At 40.2% G+C, this 17,151-nt stretch overlaps 3 protein-coding genes and 1 non-coding gene across 8 annotated transcripts in view; 2 read left to right on the top strand and 2 right to left on the bottom strand.

Annotated features, from left to right (window-relative positions):
* LOC115740159 overlaps positions 1-814 on the top strand; it is a 38,966-nt gene extending 38,152 nt beyond the window's left edge. For all 3 annotated transcript variants that reach the window (XM_048282947.1, XM_048282914.1, XM_030673581.2), the window contains one exon: positions 348-814. In XM_048282947.1, coding sequence (XP_048138904.1) covers positions 348-683 — 336 coding nt within the window. In that variant the 3' untranslated portion in view covers positions 684-814. The remainder of the gene's footprint in view (positions 1-347) is intronic.
* A 1,121-nt stretch (positions 815-1,935) lies between these two features.
* Positions 1,936-3,939, bottom strand: LOC115740335. 2 transcript variants are annotated; one of them, XM_030673821.1, is made up of 6 exons: positions 3,828-3,939; positions 3,418-3,571; positions 3,245-3,297; positions 2,566-2,751; positions 2,387-2,467; positions 1,936-2,293 (listed from the first exon to the last, which is right to left on the bottom strand). In XM_030673821.1, the coding sequence occupies exons 2-6, from the start codon at positions 3,469-3,471 to the stop codon at positions 2,125-2,127; spliced, it is 543 nt and encodes a 180-aa protein (XP_030529681.1). In that variant the 5' UTR covers positions 3,472-3,571; positions 3,828-3,939; the 3' UTR covers positions 1,936-2,124. The 2 variants fall into 2 exon arrangements, with proteins under 2 accessions (XP_030529681.1, XP_030529682.1); XM_030673822.2 differs by having other exon boundaries at positions 3,418-3,631; positions 3,828-3,907.
* On the bottom strand, positions 3,537-3,625 carry LOC115740339. Its single transcript, XR_004015370.1, has one exon. It is a non-coding gene; the product is annotated as a small nucleolar RNA SNOR75 (small nucleolar RNA).
* A 7,298-nt stretch (positions 3,940-11,237) lies between the features above and the next one.
* LOC115740167 (wall-associated receptor kinase-like 14) lies at positions 11,238-16,185 on the top strand. 2 transcript variants are annotated; one of them, XM_030673603.2, is made up of 4 exons: positions 11,238-11,621; positions 11,997-12,785; positions 14,346-14,411; positions 14,846-16,185. In XM_030673603.2, the coding sequence occupies exons 2-4, from the start codon at positions 12,065-12,067 to the stop codon at positions 16,135-16,137; spliced, it is 2,079 nt and encodes a 692-aa protein (XP_030529463.1). In that variant the 5' UTR covers positions 11,238-11,621; positions 11,997-12,064; the 3' UTR covers positions 16,138-16,185. The 2 variants fall into 2 exon arrangements, with proteins under 2 accessions (XP_030529463.1, XP_030529461.1); XM_030673601.2 differs by having other exon boundaries at positions 11,245-11,622; positions 12,003-12,785.
* Positions 16,186-17,151: the final 966 nt, after the last annotated feature.

The raw sequence follows: 17,151 nt of genomic DNA, 5'->3' as shown, positions 1-17,151 counted from the left end.
GCACATTCTGCGCCCCTTTGACATCTGCAACTTAGGAAAACCAGTGGCCAGTATATTTCGAGTATTTAGTCTCCTCCTTTGGTATGGTTCCAATATCTAGTCTTCACCTCTAGCATTGCTCCAAGTCTATAGAATCACCCCACTACTTCGTGTGCCAAATGTTTGTTCTTCTGCAAATTTGACGAGCACTTGCTCTTGGGGGGGCAAAAGAAGGCCCGAACGAATGCTCAACAAGTTTGGCTTGCTTAAATTGCTGGAGGTTCCATGTTGTAGTTATATTTGTCGAATATAGATGAAATAGCATTGACCCACTGCTTAGACCTTGGTGATCACTTTATTATCTGCAGCAATGGAAAATTGGACCAACAGTAATGACATTGTGCGAGCACCTCTTTGTGAGCTTTGCAATCCGCGTGCTGAAAAACCAAGCCAGGAGACATACAGCCAACATCAAGCTCAAAATGTTGAAACAACCTGATCACGAAGGCAATCTTCCCGCCAAAGACGCCGAAGAACAGCCGAAGGTGCGGTTCACTTGGAGATGGGGCATAGGCAATTTTGTGGTGTCAGGAATCCTAGCCTATGTTGATGGTCGGCTTTGCCGGTGTATTCCAAATCCCATAGCTCGTAGGATTGTGAGTGGCTTTTTATTGAGTTTCCTCGACAAAGATGATACCAGATGAAATGCAAAGTTGCGTATGATGTATGCATGCTCAGTAGCATTTTCTTTGCAGATGATCTGGGCATACGTAGCCTTAAAAGAAAATTGTAGTAGCTTGCCTCAGACTATCCCATTGACTGAATTATATGCGACGACCCTCTCTCTCTCTCTCTCTCTCTCTCATCATCATCAACCTCAAGGTTGCCATCCATTGAACGTCCAATGGTTAAGAACGCACGGGCCTCATCTTTGCGACCTGAAGTTCCTTATCTATTTAAACTTTTATCTCCTTTAACGCACAAAAATATAATATCAATCTGTACTGTCACTTGATCAAAAAAATAACATATCTGTACTCTGTCCACATCGATGCTCCTTACAAGAGTATTTATACCACTTCAATTAAATATTTGTCAATTCGGCCCCTCTAAATAAGCTGTTTAACTTGCACCCACATCCCAAACCCAACAGCCACTAACAATGTCCACAACTGATAAGTGGCTCGAATAGGAGATTTCATTTTAGGGTTCTACGTGTTACGTGCACCTTTTGCCTGCCAACTGGCGATGAGTTGGGCTTGGCACTTGGGCTCCCATCACATCAAGGTGTCAGGATTCGAAATTATGGCCCACTGTACCCAAAACAGATCCGCTGACCAGACTGCACTACACCTCGTTTCGCTCTCACTGGCCCATCAGAGCAGTTAGCTTCACCTTGTACATTTGCCGAGGCACGGGATGAAAAGATAACGACAAGGATGGAAAAGTTTGAGACGGCCTGGGCAAGTACGTTTGGACTCATTTCTTCAATTTGTTTGATCCTAGGCCTAAGTTTTCCTCTACCTCTCTTCCTTTCAGATTAATCAAATCAAATCAATCTCTAAGATGTTTAACATGACAACCCGCGTCTCACTCCGTAACCCCCATAATCCACGCAGCATCACTGCCACCACAGCATCACCGTCATCTGAACCATTGTGACTATCACCATTCCCACACCTCCATTGCTAGCAATACTGCCACAAAAATGGCCACCTCCGCCTACCATCCCATGCCCATTACAATGACCACTAAGCTCAACACTACTAATATCTTTTTGAACCGCTATATTTTACCGTTCTATCACAAACCAAGCCCACTCAAGCATTAGCAATCCTCTTTGTTACACACTGATTGCTATTCTAATCGTTCATGTGAATATAATGTCAAGTATATCACAAACAACCGAATCCTATCAAATGCTGAAAAGGCCGGTATTGTGGCTTAATAAGGCTATTAAACAACTACAACATTTACTAATTGGAAAGAGAAGAAGAAGGACGGTCAAGGAACAAATATGACACAGCACATCCCATCAAATCTCTCTGCAATGCCCTCGTGAAGAAAGGGTAACTTCCAATAACCTATAAACTCATGAGTACTCCGTAGTTCTATTCCAACAAGAAAACAAAACTGGAGAGAATTTCATTTCTTACTCAACACACCCGAATTAGAAAGAAATCGTAAGGCTTGATTTGGGTTGTTCAAAATGGAAGATGACCTTGAAACCTGCATCTTCCTTTTCTTCAAGAACTCCAAGGAACTCTGTATGCACTGAGGAGGTGGTATCTCCTTTAAAATAATAGGTCCTGACCTGTATGACCAAATTCAACAAATTTTATACAGCAACTTGCAAGGCATTAGAATGCAGAAAGAAAGTTCTTCCCCTGATAGATTAAGTGTTTACCCTGATCTTTTAACTTTCTTCTTTTGTGAAATTGGCTTGCTTTCAGCCCTTTCATCCTCCGAGTCTGACAAGAAAACTTGCCTGCAGATGAATGATTTCTGCCGGCTCATACACAACATCCAAAGATAGAGAACTTACAGACTTACAGTTAAAATGTAAGGAACATAAAGACATCATACTTCTCACGTGCTGCAAGCAGGGTGACAATTTCATTTGGGAGCATTCCCCTCCTTTCCAAAGATTCATTGCCATCCTCCTCAGTTCCATTCTCTGTAATTTCTTGGCCATCTATAGGCCTTTTAGAAGGTCGAGGTGTTTTCCTCTGAGCCCATAGTCTTCGGCGTGCTTTTCCTTCACGAGTAACTCTACATGAAATAGTCCATCATCAATGATGCGGTGAGACAAAACATCCAGAGGAGGATAGAAATAAAACCTAGTATAAAGGCACACTCACTCAAATCAAACTAAAACCCACCATGTGGATCCTACTAATTTGAGACAAGTAGTTGAGGCATCGTTTCCTTTTCTTCTTTCACTTCATCATGTCCTCAGATTAAATGATATCTCGGTAGTTTTCACGAAAGCGAACACAACATTAAAAATCCAAATTGCCTCTTTAGGAGGACTTTCCAAGAGGAAACCAATTTAAGACAAATACAAGCATTTCAAGTTAGCATTTGGTCTAAGCATAGAGCCATTGCACAGTCCTGTGAACCAAAACACTTATTATATCTAATGTGATCAGTAATGCAAATGGAGGCATTTCAAGACATAGAAACCCCCTCTTATCTTCAAAATAGATAAGACCAGTATATAACATCTTTAATCCTCGTAATAGAATTTCTCCGCCATGCATACCTGGCCTTATTGTCTTCCTGGATTTTCCTTATCTCCTCGTCCCGGTGAAAAGCCTGGAAATAGAAGAATCAAACAGCGTCACAAGTCTATTAGCGAATTAATTCAGCCCCAAATCGACCTAAAGAAATGGTCACTGAAAATCAAATTTTGAACTTCAAAAAAGAAGTTCAAACCTGCTCGGCCGTGAGCTCCTCTGGAGCATCGGAATCATTCTCTTCCGCCGACATCAACCCCAAGAAAAAAAACCCAACTCTTGTACAGCTTCCTTTTGTCCCGCTTTAATAAAATGAGTTTCTCCCAGACAAATGCCTCTTTGTCGTCACGATTCTATAAGAATGGATTCAACCGGACTAGTCATCACAAATTGGTTCATCACCGAGAAACACTCTCGACGGAAAAAAAAAAATCGAACTTTACATGAACAAGACCACCCCATAATCGAACAATGATGAATAACATGCATCAGGAGACCAAGCTTGACGACAGACAAACCAGAGCAATCACAGTTCGAGCTGAAAAGCTACTTCAATTATCTTTGTTTTAGTAGTCAATCGGCAATTAAAAAGACGATTGCCCTAACTACCTGGGAATCACAGGGAGTTCAATGCTCGGAGATGAACAGGACAGTGATGATTCCGTCGCATTTTCAAAGAGGCGCGAGGCTTAGGGTTTTCCGTTTTCGCTTCGCCTCGCAAACTTGAAGAGGCCGAGCGCAGAGGAAAGCCGCGGAACGACGTCGTCGACGGACCTGACGAGGCCTCTTGGCCCGCTGGGCCGGTTCAGGCCCATCATGATGGAAGAGCAATCGGTGCGGGCTTGTACAAGCATTTTCATGTTTGGGCTCCGGCTCTCCCATGTAGAGCCTGTCAGGCCCGCCCAACTCCTATCATCTTCCTTTATGAGGAAGATGCTATGCTATTATTTAATCATAAGCAAGCCAACCAAGGTCTTATAAGATTGGTAATCCACCTCGCCTCGTGATCAGGTCTGCTTATCCTCAATTGAATCATAAAACTGTTAAAAGTGCAATCAAGTACTAAAACTTCTCAAATTGATACAATCGAGTCTTTTCGTTAATTTCATGCATTTAGACCGATGAAAAATGTTGATGTTGCTTTTTTTATATTTTCTCTATCTTACAGGGCCATGATATGGCTAAAATATGAAAATTAAGGTTAAAATTACGTCATTTTGGCCTAAAATATTATTTTTTAAATCAAAACATTAAATAAATAAATAAATAAAATGTATTTTTGAAAAACATAAAAAAGAGGCAAAGATAGCTACCTTTGTCGCTGAAAAGGGCCAACGGGGGGCTTGTCAAGTGTCAATGGGCGTTGCCGGGGCCTAGGCAAGGGTCAGCAACACTTGATACCGCAGGCGAGGGCAAGGGTTGTACCCTCCATCTAGATCCGGGCGAGGGTCACCGGTCCTCGGCCGGGCTGTGGCATGGGTTGGCGACCCTCGCTAAGGGCCACAACACCCTAAATTTGGGTGAGGTTTGCCAGCCCTCGCCTAAGTCTAGTGAGGCTCGCCCTTGCTAGTGGTCGGCGAGGGCGACTTGGCCAGAAGTCGGCGAGGTCAACTTTATCGGCTAATTGGAGGAAGAAGAAATGCTAAGAAAAGAAAAAGAAAAAGAAAAGAATAAACGAATAAATAAATAAAACCATTCGAAAAATATTAAAATATCATTAGAAATTATTACGTCAACACCGGCAGCGCCATGTGATGGATTAAATTAATATAATGCATAAGGTCTATGACTAAATTGACAAAAATAAAAGTGCAAGACTGAATTAGCGTAATAATAATAAATTTAGGACTTTTTTTTTGTTGTAATACTCACTTCTGTCTTAGCAAGGGACCTTCACGAGAACACGACTACACGAAATATTCTAAACCATCTCTGCACTTAGCTTTTAAAATCCACGTCCAAGCATCATGTGTCGTTCTTTCCCCTATTAGAATTCAAAGTTTTCGATGTCATAAGTAGTCAGTACGCAAAATTGGCCCCCTTAAAGTAAGAGTTTTCCGAAAAAAAAAGGTAAGAGACTTCTACCGGGGAAAATCAAATTTGGATAACCAAGAATTGTCGGGATGGCTTTGGATTTCGTTGCACCATCTCATCTTCTTGTTTCTACTTTTTCGACGCATGTTGTCGACATGGTAAGAATGCCAAGCAACTTACCCAAAAAAAAAAAAAAAGAATGCCAAACAACCGAGCTTTATGTCTAGGACATCGCGAAGGAAAATACGACATCAAGACATGGTTAAGGAACAAAACTAAGGAGGGACCAAGACCTCGTGTCGGATGCCATTGGAGGGTCACGGGCCTCGCCCAAATCGTCAAAAAGTTTGGAATTAGATTGGCCAAATTTAAAATTTTCAAGATTGGGGTGGCGGTCGTACCATAGTTCTAGGATTTCTGAAACTAAAAAAAAAAAAACTAGCATCTCCTTCTCCTCCGTATCTTTGATTCGTGTTGAAGTTTTAGGACTCTTTTGTAGTGTTTAGCTCGCAGTAAAACTCTACGAAAACAGCGAGAGAGTCGAAACTTCTTCTCCTTCGTAGCTTTCTGGTTCACGTCGAAAGTCTATAAATGCATATAGAGCATCCAAACTCCTTCTCCTCAGTTTTTGATGGTTCATGTTGAAGTTCAACTAAAGTAGCAAGATGCAAAACTGTTTATAGTCGCAAAGGTGAATAATTATATTTTCTCTCTCTTACTAAATTTGACAATAAACTATGAGAGATTCTTATATTCTCCGTTTGTGCATTTTCAGGTTTATTTACATCGATATGTAGTATATACCAATGAACATGATAGGATATGAATATATCTTGCTTTATTACTGCGATTCACCAAACAATGAATAGGATATGGTAAATTTCTCGTATTGCATATCATATTCTATCTAATCCAATCATATCCCGACTAGAAATCCGAACTACCAAACGTAGCCTTAAGAAAAGGATCACATTGAACTCGAATTTAAAAAATTCAAGACATTAAATTGAAGTTCCGAAATCACCCATGATATTATCCTGCAAGAAGAAACATGGGGTTCCAATCATCTCTCGGTCGTTGTGCAGTCGCGGATTATCTATGAGTATGCCACAAATCTAATTACAGATACCAAATGAAGCAAAAGATGTCATTTAACGTTTGATGAAATGGTTCTGCCTCAGCAAGGGGCCTTCACGAGTAAATTGACTACGCGAAACATTTCAAACAATCTACGTATTTAGCTTTCCGAATCCATGTGCAGGCATCATGTGTCGTTCTTTCCCCCATCAGAAATCATTCATTTTTTCTTCCCTAAGATAAAGTCATGCAATTAAAATCATTTTTCGAATGAACCAAAAATAAAAAAATGTTTTCAGCACATATCACCAAACAAAGGAAAACAAGCTGTTTTCCTGAAAAATAATTTCTCAAAATCATTTTCCTTTTTTATGAAATTTTTCATGAAACAAACGCACTCTAAGGAGGGACCTAGACCACGTGTTGGATGCAATTAGAGGGTCATGGCCCTCACGCAAATAGTCAAAAGGTTTGTACTTAGATTGGCCAAATTGAAAATTTTCAAGACTGAAGTGACGGTCGTACTATAGGTTTAGGATTTCTAAAATAAAAAAAAAAATAGCCTTTTCATCTTCTTCTCCTCCGTATCTCCGGTTCATGTTGAAGTTTCACGACTCCTTTGTAGTTTTTAGCTCACGACAAAACTCTACGAAAACAAAGAGAGAGTCGAAACTTTTTCTCCTTCGTAGTTTTTTTATTCACATCAAAAGTCTATAAAAGCATTTAGAGCGTCCAAACTACTTCTTCCGATTTTTCGTGGTTTATGTTGAAGTATAACGAAAGAAGCAAGAGATTGAAAACTTTTCATAATTGCAGAGGTGAATAATCATATTTTGTCTTTCTTACTAGATTTAGCAGCAAACTATGACAGATTCTTATATTCTGCATTTGTGCATTTTCAAGTTTATTTATATTGATATGTCATATATACCAATGAACATGATAGGATATGACCTTATCTAGCTTTAGTATTGCGATTCACTAAAGAGTGGATAGGATATGGTAAATTCCCTATATTTCATATCCTATCATATCAAATCTAATCTTATTTTGACTAAAAAACCAGATTACTAGATACAGTCTTATGGAAAAAATCACATTGAACCAGAATTTAAAAAGTTGGGGACATTAAATTAAAGTTCAATATTCACCCATGACATTATTCCGCAAGGAGAAACAAGGGGTTCCAATCATCTCTCGATCGTTGTGCAATCGCAGATTATCTGTAAGTGAGCCACAAACCTAATTACAAACACCAAATGCATCAAAAGATATCATCTAACGTTTGATGAGATGGTTCTGTCTCATCAAGGGACCTTCATGAGTACAATGACTACGCGAAACATTTCAAACAATCTCTGTATTTGGCTTTCCAGATCCATGTCCAAGCATTATGTGTCGTTCTTTCTCCCATCGGAAATTGTTCATTTTTTCTTTTTGCCTAAGATAAAGTCACGCGATTCAAATCATTTTCCAAATAAACCAAACACCAGAAAATATTTTCAGACACATATTACCAAACAAAGGAAAACAAACCATTTTCCTGTAAATATTTTCCTTTTTCATGTAACTTTCCATGAAACACACCACTCTAAAGAGGGACCTAGACCTCATGTCGTATGCAATTGGAGGGTCGTGGGCATCACTCATATAGGCAAAAGATTCGAGACTAAATTGACTAAATTGAAAATTTTCATAATTGACTTGGTCGTCGTACGATAAGTCCAGGACTGCTTGAACGATTTTCCATGTAGAGATATAATGTTTATTTGAGACCCCACCCATCGCTTTGGTCTTGAAAAAGGTACAAATTTGTCATTGACGCGTACAGGGAGGGGCAGTCAATCAAGGAGCTTAATTGCATCAATTTCTGAGCAAAGGGGCCGTGCTCAGCTCATCGTGGTCTTTAAGGAAGATTGAAAGATAGATCACTTTGGTGGGCCTATATTTTGAAAATGGAAAGGGATGTGAACGATGACTCCATGAGTCGCTTCTACTTTATTTTCAGGATTTTTCCCTCTTCAAGGAGATAGACCGATTTCGACCACACACACACCTCGAAAAAAAAAAAAAATGAGATAGGCCGACCAAATTTGGACTGCAATTCCAAGGTTGACTAGGGACTTGCCATTTAGATGAACATTCTTTATTGCTTTCCTTGAATTCTTGCAAAAGACCATTATAAAAAAAATGACACTCCTAGAAATTATTAGGAAGAATTCGTGAATCACGGCACGATCAAGTATTTGACCCAAAGAGTATACGATACAAAAAGAAATTGAAGTCGATGTCGACCCTCAATGAATCCAAATTCCATCTAAGTTCACTTTTATTTGACAAATGGTGAATTCCAAAGAGTCTTGTCCGAAAGCTGGTGTTTTGTATGGGATGATAATAGAAAATGTCTCTCCTATTACTCATGGACCGGCAAGTCAAAAATCTGCTGCGGTTAATAGATAAAAGAACATTTTTTTTTTTGAAAAAACAACGTCCACAACAAGATCAATTCTAACGATAATAATAATAAGCATCTCTGTCATTTTTTATTAATTGACATGGATGTTCTTCATTTTCCTTGCACTCCCCGTCAACATTAATTACGCTGCTGAAAATTTGTCAAAAGATGCTGCTGTATCTTGTCGGCCTGTCAGTTTTGTTTTTAGCTTCTCATCCTTCTTCTTCTTCTTCTTCTTCTTCTTCTTTAAATAATTCTTTGGGAATGGACGAAGAATACTTGCACGAATAATTCATTTTCTATTGATGCTAATCACTTATGTGAGACAATCTGAAAAGGCTTTTTGACATGGCATCATTCTTAACTTTGGTTTCCAAAATTTTGGACTTGCCCACTTGCTTTGAAACTTTCGACGACTTGATGTCAATGTGATAAATGGATCATGCAAGCAGTAGGAGACCAACATTTGATCCCGCTTAAGTTTGCTATGAAAAGCATATCTAATTGTATTAATTTTTGGATTGATTTCTTCTATGTAATACTAATCAATAGGGTTTCATTGATAAGTGCTACAAGGTCTCGTCTTGAGTCCGAGTCTTATGTTTGATTACCAACATTGATTAAGTGAACTTTTTCACCAATTCTTAATGAATAGCTTACCAGCTTTCTCTTTAGCATTTCTAGATTACCAAATTCTTAATAAACCGCTACTTTTAATGATGGTGGAAAAGCTTATTTGCTTGAAACATATGCAATTATAAAGCTACCATTTTTGTGTTGTTAATGTAAAAGCAAAAAAAATGGCAAAGCCAGTTTTTTGCTTCTTCTACTGAGAAATCAAAGGCCCTCCTGCAGTCGTTTCAGTGACTCATAGACTTTCCCTCAACTTAGTCTTTTTGGTGCGTGAGAATAGTCGCCACCTCTCCTAGGACCGAAGTGATTATACCTGCTTGATCGGTCTACATCCCTCCTATAGATTAGATCAAATTGAACCTTACTGATTGGTGGAGATTTGTCTTTAATCAAAGGGTTTTACATTTTCCTATTTTATTATTATTTGAGGCAAGAATGTTGCTTTAACATTGTAAGACATGGAACCCGTCTTGATCAAAAAATGGCAACTTGTTATGAAAGTTGGTAATTTGGAAATAGCTAAAAAAAACCATTGTAAGTCAGTCAAATAAGAATTGGTAACCTTAACATTATTTGATAACTTGATCATACTAAAATTGGTAAGTCGCTCAATGTGAATAATATTACATGTGGAAGTTGATAAGTGTTGGCTGTAGCCATGTCGAAAGGAGAAGGAGGAGCTTCAAGGGCAGAGGCATGAAGTGAGTCAGCTTTCCCAACCGAAGACATAGGTTAAGAAGCGGAGTGGAAGTTGTTGTCAAGGTATAGAAAAGAAACATGTATGACAATTGCAACTTAATCGGATAAAAGATGATAAGATACTCCACTTAAGATGGTAAAACTCATCTAGTAGTCGTTAGCTTTAAAAGGTTGGTAAGTTACAAGAATAAAAGTTGATAAGTTATTATGGAAAATTGTAATTGGCAAATAATCTAATAAACATTGTCATCTGATATAAGAGTTGCTAAATTATTATCAAATTACCATAAAAACGATTTAGCAATTTCTATTTTTTTTACCAATAATATTTGAAACTCACAAATATGATAGCGATTTACCGACCATGGATTGATTTTTGCACAATTAACAATTGATTTCAATTTTTTTCTATCATTTACCCAATTTTCGAACTTGATGTTCCTTAACAATTTCACTAGATCAACCAATTACATAATCAGAAAAAGTACGACCATCAATACCAACATCCTGAGTAGAAAAGAAATTATGAACATCCCATGCCGCACACACTAGTTATGGCATTACCTCAGGTAAGGAAACTTCCTAGCTACTAACATCTTAGCAGGGCTACGGTGACAAACTCAACTAGTCAAAGAGTCATGGATAATGCGAAGAATCTATAACTCAAATCGAACATTTTGTAAAGAGCTTGACTAACTCTAGCGGACTAACCGCTAGAGTTAGCCACCTCTTCTCGCCCTAATTTTCAATAGAAAAATTCTACCATACTTTGAAAAGAAGATTTTCGCTATAATTGACTGATTTTGTACACCAGATCATTTTTTTCGAATGAGTCCTAAGTAACATAACTATGTTAAATGTGGATTGTAATAATCCCAGATCCAAATGCCAGCCACACCCAAAAAATGAAACATAAAAATAAAAAATAAAAAGAGAGAAAGGTCGGGTACGCGGTGTTCCTTCAACCTCCCCACCTTCGTCGAATCATGGAGGAGCAAAAGATAGGTGGTGAAGATGCCGTCCACGTCTCACATCCATCTCTGCTTTTTTTTCTTCGTCGCCCCCGTCAACCCATTTATGATTTTCCAACTCTCGTCCGTCGCTTTCAACACCCACCTTCCCATTCACATGTATCACCCCCGGTTCCACTTCCTGTCGATGACCGAACCCCGTCGCTCACATGGACGATGATGTCGGCTTGGACATAACTTCTGCTAGAAGAGGCCATTTCTTGACGTTCGGCTAGCTCCGGGCACTTGTGGGTCTGTGTGTATGGAGGGAGAGAGAGAGAGAGAGAGAGAGTCTTGGGTAGGAGTGAAGCCTTTTCTTTTCTTGCTTTCCTTCTGGGTTTTTGAGCTTTTGATCGAGCGTGAGAAAAGGAGACCGAGCTGAGACCAGAGATTTTCAAGAATTCAAATTGCAGATTTTCCAGATTTCAACCACAGAGGAGCCAACTACATTGCTGGGGTCTTGAGCCTCTCCAATGTGAAACAAGAAGCTTTAGAGGTACGCTCACAGAATTCCTCTCATTCTCCTTGGCTCTTTTCTTTTTGAACAGGCCCTAGGGTTGACTGGTTCAAGTTCCCTCAAAGATAGGAAATCATTCATTACGTCTCTGATCGAATTAAAAGCACAAATAGACATCTCTCTCTCTCTCTCTCTCTCTCTGTTCTATGAGCATTTATGGAGATGGATGTTCTCCCAACGGTACAGAAGATTGAGCCTTTAATTTCTCAGCAAATTGCAACCATGATTCACCGGCTTTTGTCACGTCTTCTATAGAAGATTGCTTGAATTTTCTCATCCCTCCTTCCTAGCTTGTGAGTTGAAAATTGGCTCTGAATTCGTGATCAAACAGTGTCCACCTTTTTCTTCTTTGGTTTCAGAAAGCTGATGATTACTCAGGATACCATCAACCCAATTCAGCTCAGTCCATTTCCAGTTGAGAATGGTTTTTCAGCAAGCAATTCTTGCAATTATCACCACACTCTCGATCATCTCTCTAGCAGAAGCTCACAATGCCATGAATTGCAACCGATCATGTGGAACTGGAGCATCTGCCAAGCATGTGAATTTCCCATTTGGATTCTCCGGCGACTGCGAAATCCAGCTCGGCTGCGCCCACAACTCCGAGATCAGAATCGGGGAATTTCGAGTCCTGAACTTGACCCCATATAGCATAATCGTTGATCTCCCAGCGAAATGCAACCGCCCAGTCACTTCGATTAAGTCTCTTTTTAGCAAAAATTATGCACCCACTTGGACAAATGGCTTTCTATTCCAGAAATGCAAAGTCCCTTTGAGTGGATGCCTCGTGCCGGCAAGTTTTGTGAAAAACCGATTCGTGAATGAGAGCTGTCAAGGAGAAAACATAACATGTTACTCAAAAGAGAGTAACCAGGGGGTTGATTTGATTGCATATGGGAGTCTGATTAATAAAGGTTGTGATTTCTTGTTCTCTTCCATTGCTGCTGTTGACCCGGAGAAGAACTCCCTCGAGTTTCAAGCTCTGGAGTTGGGATGGTGGCTCAATGGGTCATGTGATTATTGCTCAGTTAACGCAAGTTGCACGAGTGTTCCTCTTCTTGGGGGTGGTTCAGGGTTCAGGTGTGAGTGTGATCATGGTTTTGAAGGTGATGGCTTCATCCACGGTGAAGGTTGCCGGAAAGGTGAGTCAACTCATTGGAGCATGCATACATACATAGCCATTGTAGACAATACACACAGCTTTACTATTACAGTATACTTGCAAAGTAGAGTCATCTGGGATAATGCTAATTGTCATGTGTCTTGTTATTTTATTCTCTTCAAACTCCAAGAGTTTGAAATTATCACACGATATTCTGATAGACTGTGCAGGGCAAAAAAGTTCGAAATCGGGGGACCTATTCAGATACAATGTAAATCGTCAAGACTTAATTGCTAAGTTAGTTCATGCTTTAAGTGGGACAGACCCAAAAGTTAGCTGACCATGTGAAATCTCCCATCTTGTTCATCAAACATCTTTTCTTTGTTTCATCTCTTGCTTTCTGCTAGGGGTCTAACTTTCTTTTATTGAGGACAAATGGGAAGGCAGGAAAAGAAAGATTAAACTGTCGTACAATAGGATACAAGGATGTCCTTTCTTTGGTCAATAAAAATGCGAGATTGGTAAATAATAAAGAGTGAGAATTGTCAATTAATCAAGATGATCTTTTCCTTTTGTACTTTTTGAATTTTCTTGTTAGGATGATTGTTCTCTTCTTTAATTTGAAAGCAGCCTCTGAATCTCTGAAGCTTCACTTTTGACTGGGACATGGGCTTTATGAGGGAAAAGATTCTACATCTTGGAGCTCTGACCAGTCAATATATCTATTCAACTTTTCCAATGTGTGATTGTTGGGTTCTTTACATGATCATTATTGGCTTTGCATCTGTATTAATTAAGATCTTCGGGCAAGATAAAAAATGACTGCTAGGTCGTGGGGGCATAATCCAAGGATGTGAATAGTGTACTGTCGACTTGGAAAAGATACTTCTTTTTTCATCCCTCAAATATAGGGGGTGTCCTATGACCAGACAAGAAGGCTGCAATTTGAGCTAATTGTTGTCCAACACTCTGCTATGTCTATAGATGCCAGATGACCGTTTGTCCTGGAAGCTGTCAAAAAACAGTCCATGATATATAAGGAAGGCATATTAAGGATTAGGTATTGGCTGCAATTCCCTATTTTTGCCATAACAAACAGTATGGCCTCCTGACTGAGGAAAACAGAGGAGCAGTAGCTCATTAGAGTGAAAAGGGAAGGGAGAGAGGGGAGGGAGATTGGCACGGAAGTAGAATTTTTGCTGACAAAATAAACAGTTAAACCTCGAGCGGTTTCAGAGTAATTAGAGTAGTCACATTTTGTCTTTTTTGGCCCAAGTTAAAAGGGCTTTTCATGTTCTTGATACATGATGCAGCAGTTGCATAACTTGACATATTATATCACTAAGTCAGTGGACTGATCATCTGTGACGAAACCTTTTTCTTGAAATAAGAAAACAAGGAAACACTACATTTGGCTCATTTCAATATTGGCTTCAATTGCAAGCTTCTTTTAGGCATATAAATACCAATTTTTTGTGAAAATATTGTCTAACTTGTTTATACTCTTTCTTCAAAAGAAAATTTGATTTCTGGAATGTTTAATAGTGTCATTCTGCATTATGGTATTGGAATGCTCAGTACATTCCTTTGTTATCTGTAGCTTCAAGTTGTGGCACTTCAAACTACTTTTCCAGGGGCTGCAAAGGAAGTATAAGAGTCATTGGAGGTGAGTAGTCTTCTCCCCCTTGTTATGGTTAGACTGTACTAGTGCTTCTACTATGTCACTTCAGACATCAGTTCATAGGGACAAATGAACAGAGACTGTACCACGTCAATTAAAGAAGTAATGTAACAGGCAGAGCAAGGAATGAAAGAAACTAAATGCATGAAAAATAAGCCTATATTTCATCTGTTTTCTGGACATTGTAATTTACCTAAACTACACCCGATGGTTCCTTTATGAAATATGTCTACACATGGCAAATAAGACTGCAGAATTATTTTTTATCCCAGTAGAGTAGCAAAAGAGGGATGTTGGACAGTAGGTCTCTCTCTCTCTCTCTGGTTTTTCTCTGTTGTTGGGAGAATAGGCGGGGCAGCAGCTCTTTGGTGTGTAAAGATAATTGTACTGATGTTGTCCACATTCATCTGGTGTTTTAGGGGTTACTGCTGGAGCTTCCTTAATGGCTGCTCTCGCTGTCATCTGTTTCTTTGCCCATCGCCGATCCGCTACTCTGCGCAACCAGATGAGTGTGAAGCGCCTTCTCTGTGAAGCAGCTGGCAACTCCAGTCTTCCCTTGTACCAGTACAAAGACATCGAAAGAGCCACCAACAATTTCTCCGAGAGGCAGAGGCTGGGTACTGGGGCCTACGGCACAGTCTATGCTGGGAAGCTCCACAACGACGAATGGGTTGCTATTAAGAAGATCCGGCACAGGGATACAGACAGCATTGACCAAGTCATGAATGAAATCAAGCTCCTATCATCCGTGAGTCATCCCAATCTTGTCCAACTCTTGGGTTGTTGCATTGAGCAGGGCGAACAGATTCTTGTTTACGAGTTCATGCCAAACGGAACATTGTCTCAGCATTTACAAAGAGAGAGAGGGAAAGGACTTCCCTGGACAATAAGGCTTACCATCGCGGCTGAAACTGCTCGTGCCATTGCCTATCTCCATTCAGCTGTGAACCCGCCCATATATCATAGAGACATCAAGTCCAGCAACATACTCTTGGATTACCACTATAGATCCAAAGTAGCGGATTTTGGCCTTTCCAGGCTCGGAATGACAGAGACTGGGGATTCCCACATCTCTACTGCCCCACAAGGGACTCCAGGCTACCTTGATCCTCAATATCATCAAAATTTCCATCTTTCCGACAAGAGCGATGTCTACAGTTTTGGGGTGGTCCTTGTGGAGATCATAACTGCACTAAAAGTGGTGGACTTCTCCCGACCCCACAGCGAGGTGAACTTGGCTGCGCTAGCCGTTGATAGGATAGGTAGAGGTAGCGTGGATGATATCATCGACCCGTTCCTCGACCCACAACGGGATGCATGGACACTCTCCTCTATTCATAAGGTTGCCGAGCTGGCTTTTCGATGCCTCGCGTTTCACAAGGACATGAGGCCTTCCATGACAGAAGTTGCCGGGGAACTCGAGCAGATAAGGCTCAGTGGGTGGGCGCCGCTAGAAGAGCATATATTCGCAGCATCCTCGGTGGCATCCTCCTGTTCCTCGCCGTATAACGGGAGCGAGAGGTCCTTCGGTGGCATGTCGATGAAGAGAGCACCTGCGAGTCAACGTCTGGTCGTGACGCCGAGGGCGGCTGATTCTTTGGGCTCGGTGGAGGAGTTGAAGGACTCTTCACCGGTTTCAATTCAGGATTCTTGGTTAAGCGAACAGAGCTCGCCTTCGACCACCAGCTTGCTGAGTAACGTGGTTCGATGAGCACGTCTTCGACCACCAGCCGGTGGACTGGCTCTCCAATCATCCTGTGTATATTGTTCCAGGTCCAGTTTACAGGTTTCTGCTGCCTACTATAGCACGGCTATCTAAAGAATAACTTTTTCGTATGAATCATTAGCCATACTTTTTCTTCCCGTACTCACAAGAAGTAGATTACGTTCAAAGCAAAGGGCAACGTATGAGCTGTACTTGTTTTTGGATTAATCATGTAAAGCAAATGTCAAGTTGAAAGTCGAGATGATGGTATTTATAATACGCCGAGCCACGGCTGCAAATATTCTTGGCTTGGTTGAGATACTTTCGTCGTAGAGGGCACTCAGTTGGGGTGGTCATTCCCGCTAGCAAGCAAACCGCCCGATGAGACGCAAAACGTCGATTTTACTCGCCGGGACTTTGCTTTGCTCTCAGCTCGTCGTTGCCTTCCAACAGCATTCACTTTGGACAATAGAACAGCAACAGTCTACTTACACTCGCATTGCTCTGTGTCCTGATGAAATGTCACGTGCTTGTTTTTTATCACAGCACATTTTGACTCAAATATGTTGTCTTGCTTGCCCCGTATATCTCAAAGAGGAGTCAAATACTGAGTTAGTGTCAGTAGATCAAGCTGGGGGTAAAGACCTAGTTTTCTCCTGTTAGTGATTAGTAGTTTGGTCACGTGTTTGATCACTTTGTCTTGTTGAAAGTGACTTTAAGGGTTCGTTTATTCGAAGAAAGACCATAATCCCGGAATTCATTTTTCGACTTTTCGAAGTTTGTAATGAAACGAACGCACTCTAAGGTTGGGGATTAGTTTTCGCGAATTTATTTTCTGAATTTTCATGTATTTGATTTATTTACATTCAAAGAAAATGTACATACTTAAAATTAGGAAAATGATTTCTCTAAATTGAAAAGGGGGAAACCATTATAACATTATGTCATAAAGTTTTTGGGACTACGTTAATTTGAAGGAAAACTATTTTCAAAAAATTATTTTATGATCTTTCAGTGTTT

Source organism: Rhodamnia argentea, chromosome 1 (assembly GCF_020921035.1).
Source record: "Rhodamnia argentea isolate NSW1041297 chromosome 1, ASM2092103v1, whole genome shotgun sequence".
Classification (NCBI taxonomy): Eukaryota; Viridiplantae; Streptophyta; class Magnoliopsida; order Myrtales; family Myrtaceae; genus Rhodamnia; species Rhodamnia argentea.
The sequence above is the reverse complement of the archived record's forward strand: the minus strand, read 5'-3'. Positions and strand labels throughout refer to the sequence as shown.

Coding starts and splice junctions, on each gene's coding strand:
- LOC115740335 (XM_030673821.1), bottom strand. CDS start 3,471: ATGTCGGCGGAAGAGAATGATTCCGATGCTCCAGAGGAGCTCACGGCC. Junction 2,752..3,244: donor CAGGAAGACAATAAGGCCAG/GTATGCATGGCG, acceptor TATTTCATGTAG/AGTTACTCGTGAAGGAAAAG. Junction 2,294..2,386: donor AAGAAAGTTAAAAGATCAGG/GTAAACACTTAA, acceptor TTGGTCATACAG/GTCAGGACCTATTATTTTAA.
- LOC115740167 (XM_030673603.2), top strand. CDS start 12,065: ATGGTTTTTCAGCAAGCAATTCTTGCAATTATCACCACACTCTCGATC. Junction 12,786..14,345: donor CGGTGAAGGTTGCCGGAAAG/GTGAGTCAACTC, acceptor TGTTATCTGTAG/CTTCAAGTTGTGGCACTTCA. Junction 14,412..14,845: donor AAGTATAAGAGTCATTGGAG/GTGAGTAGTCTT, acceptor CTGGTGTTTTAG/GGGTTACTGCTGGAGCTTCC.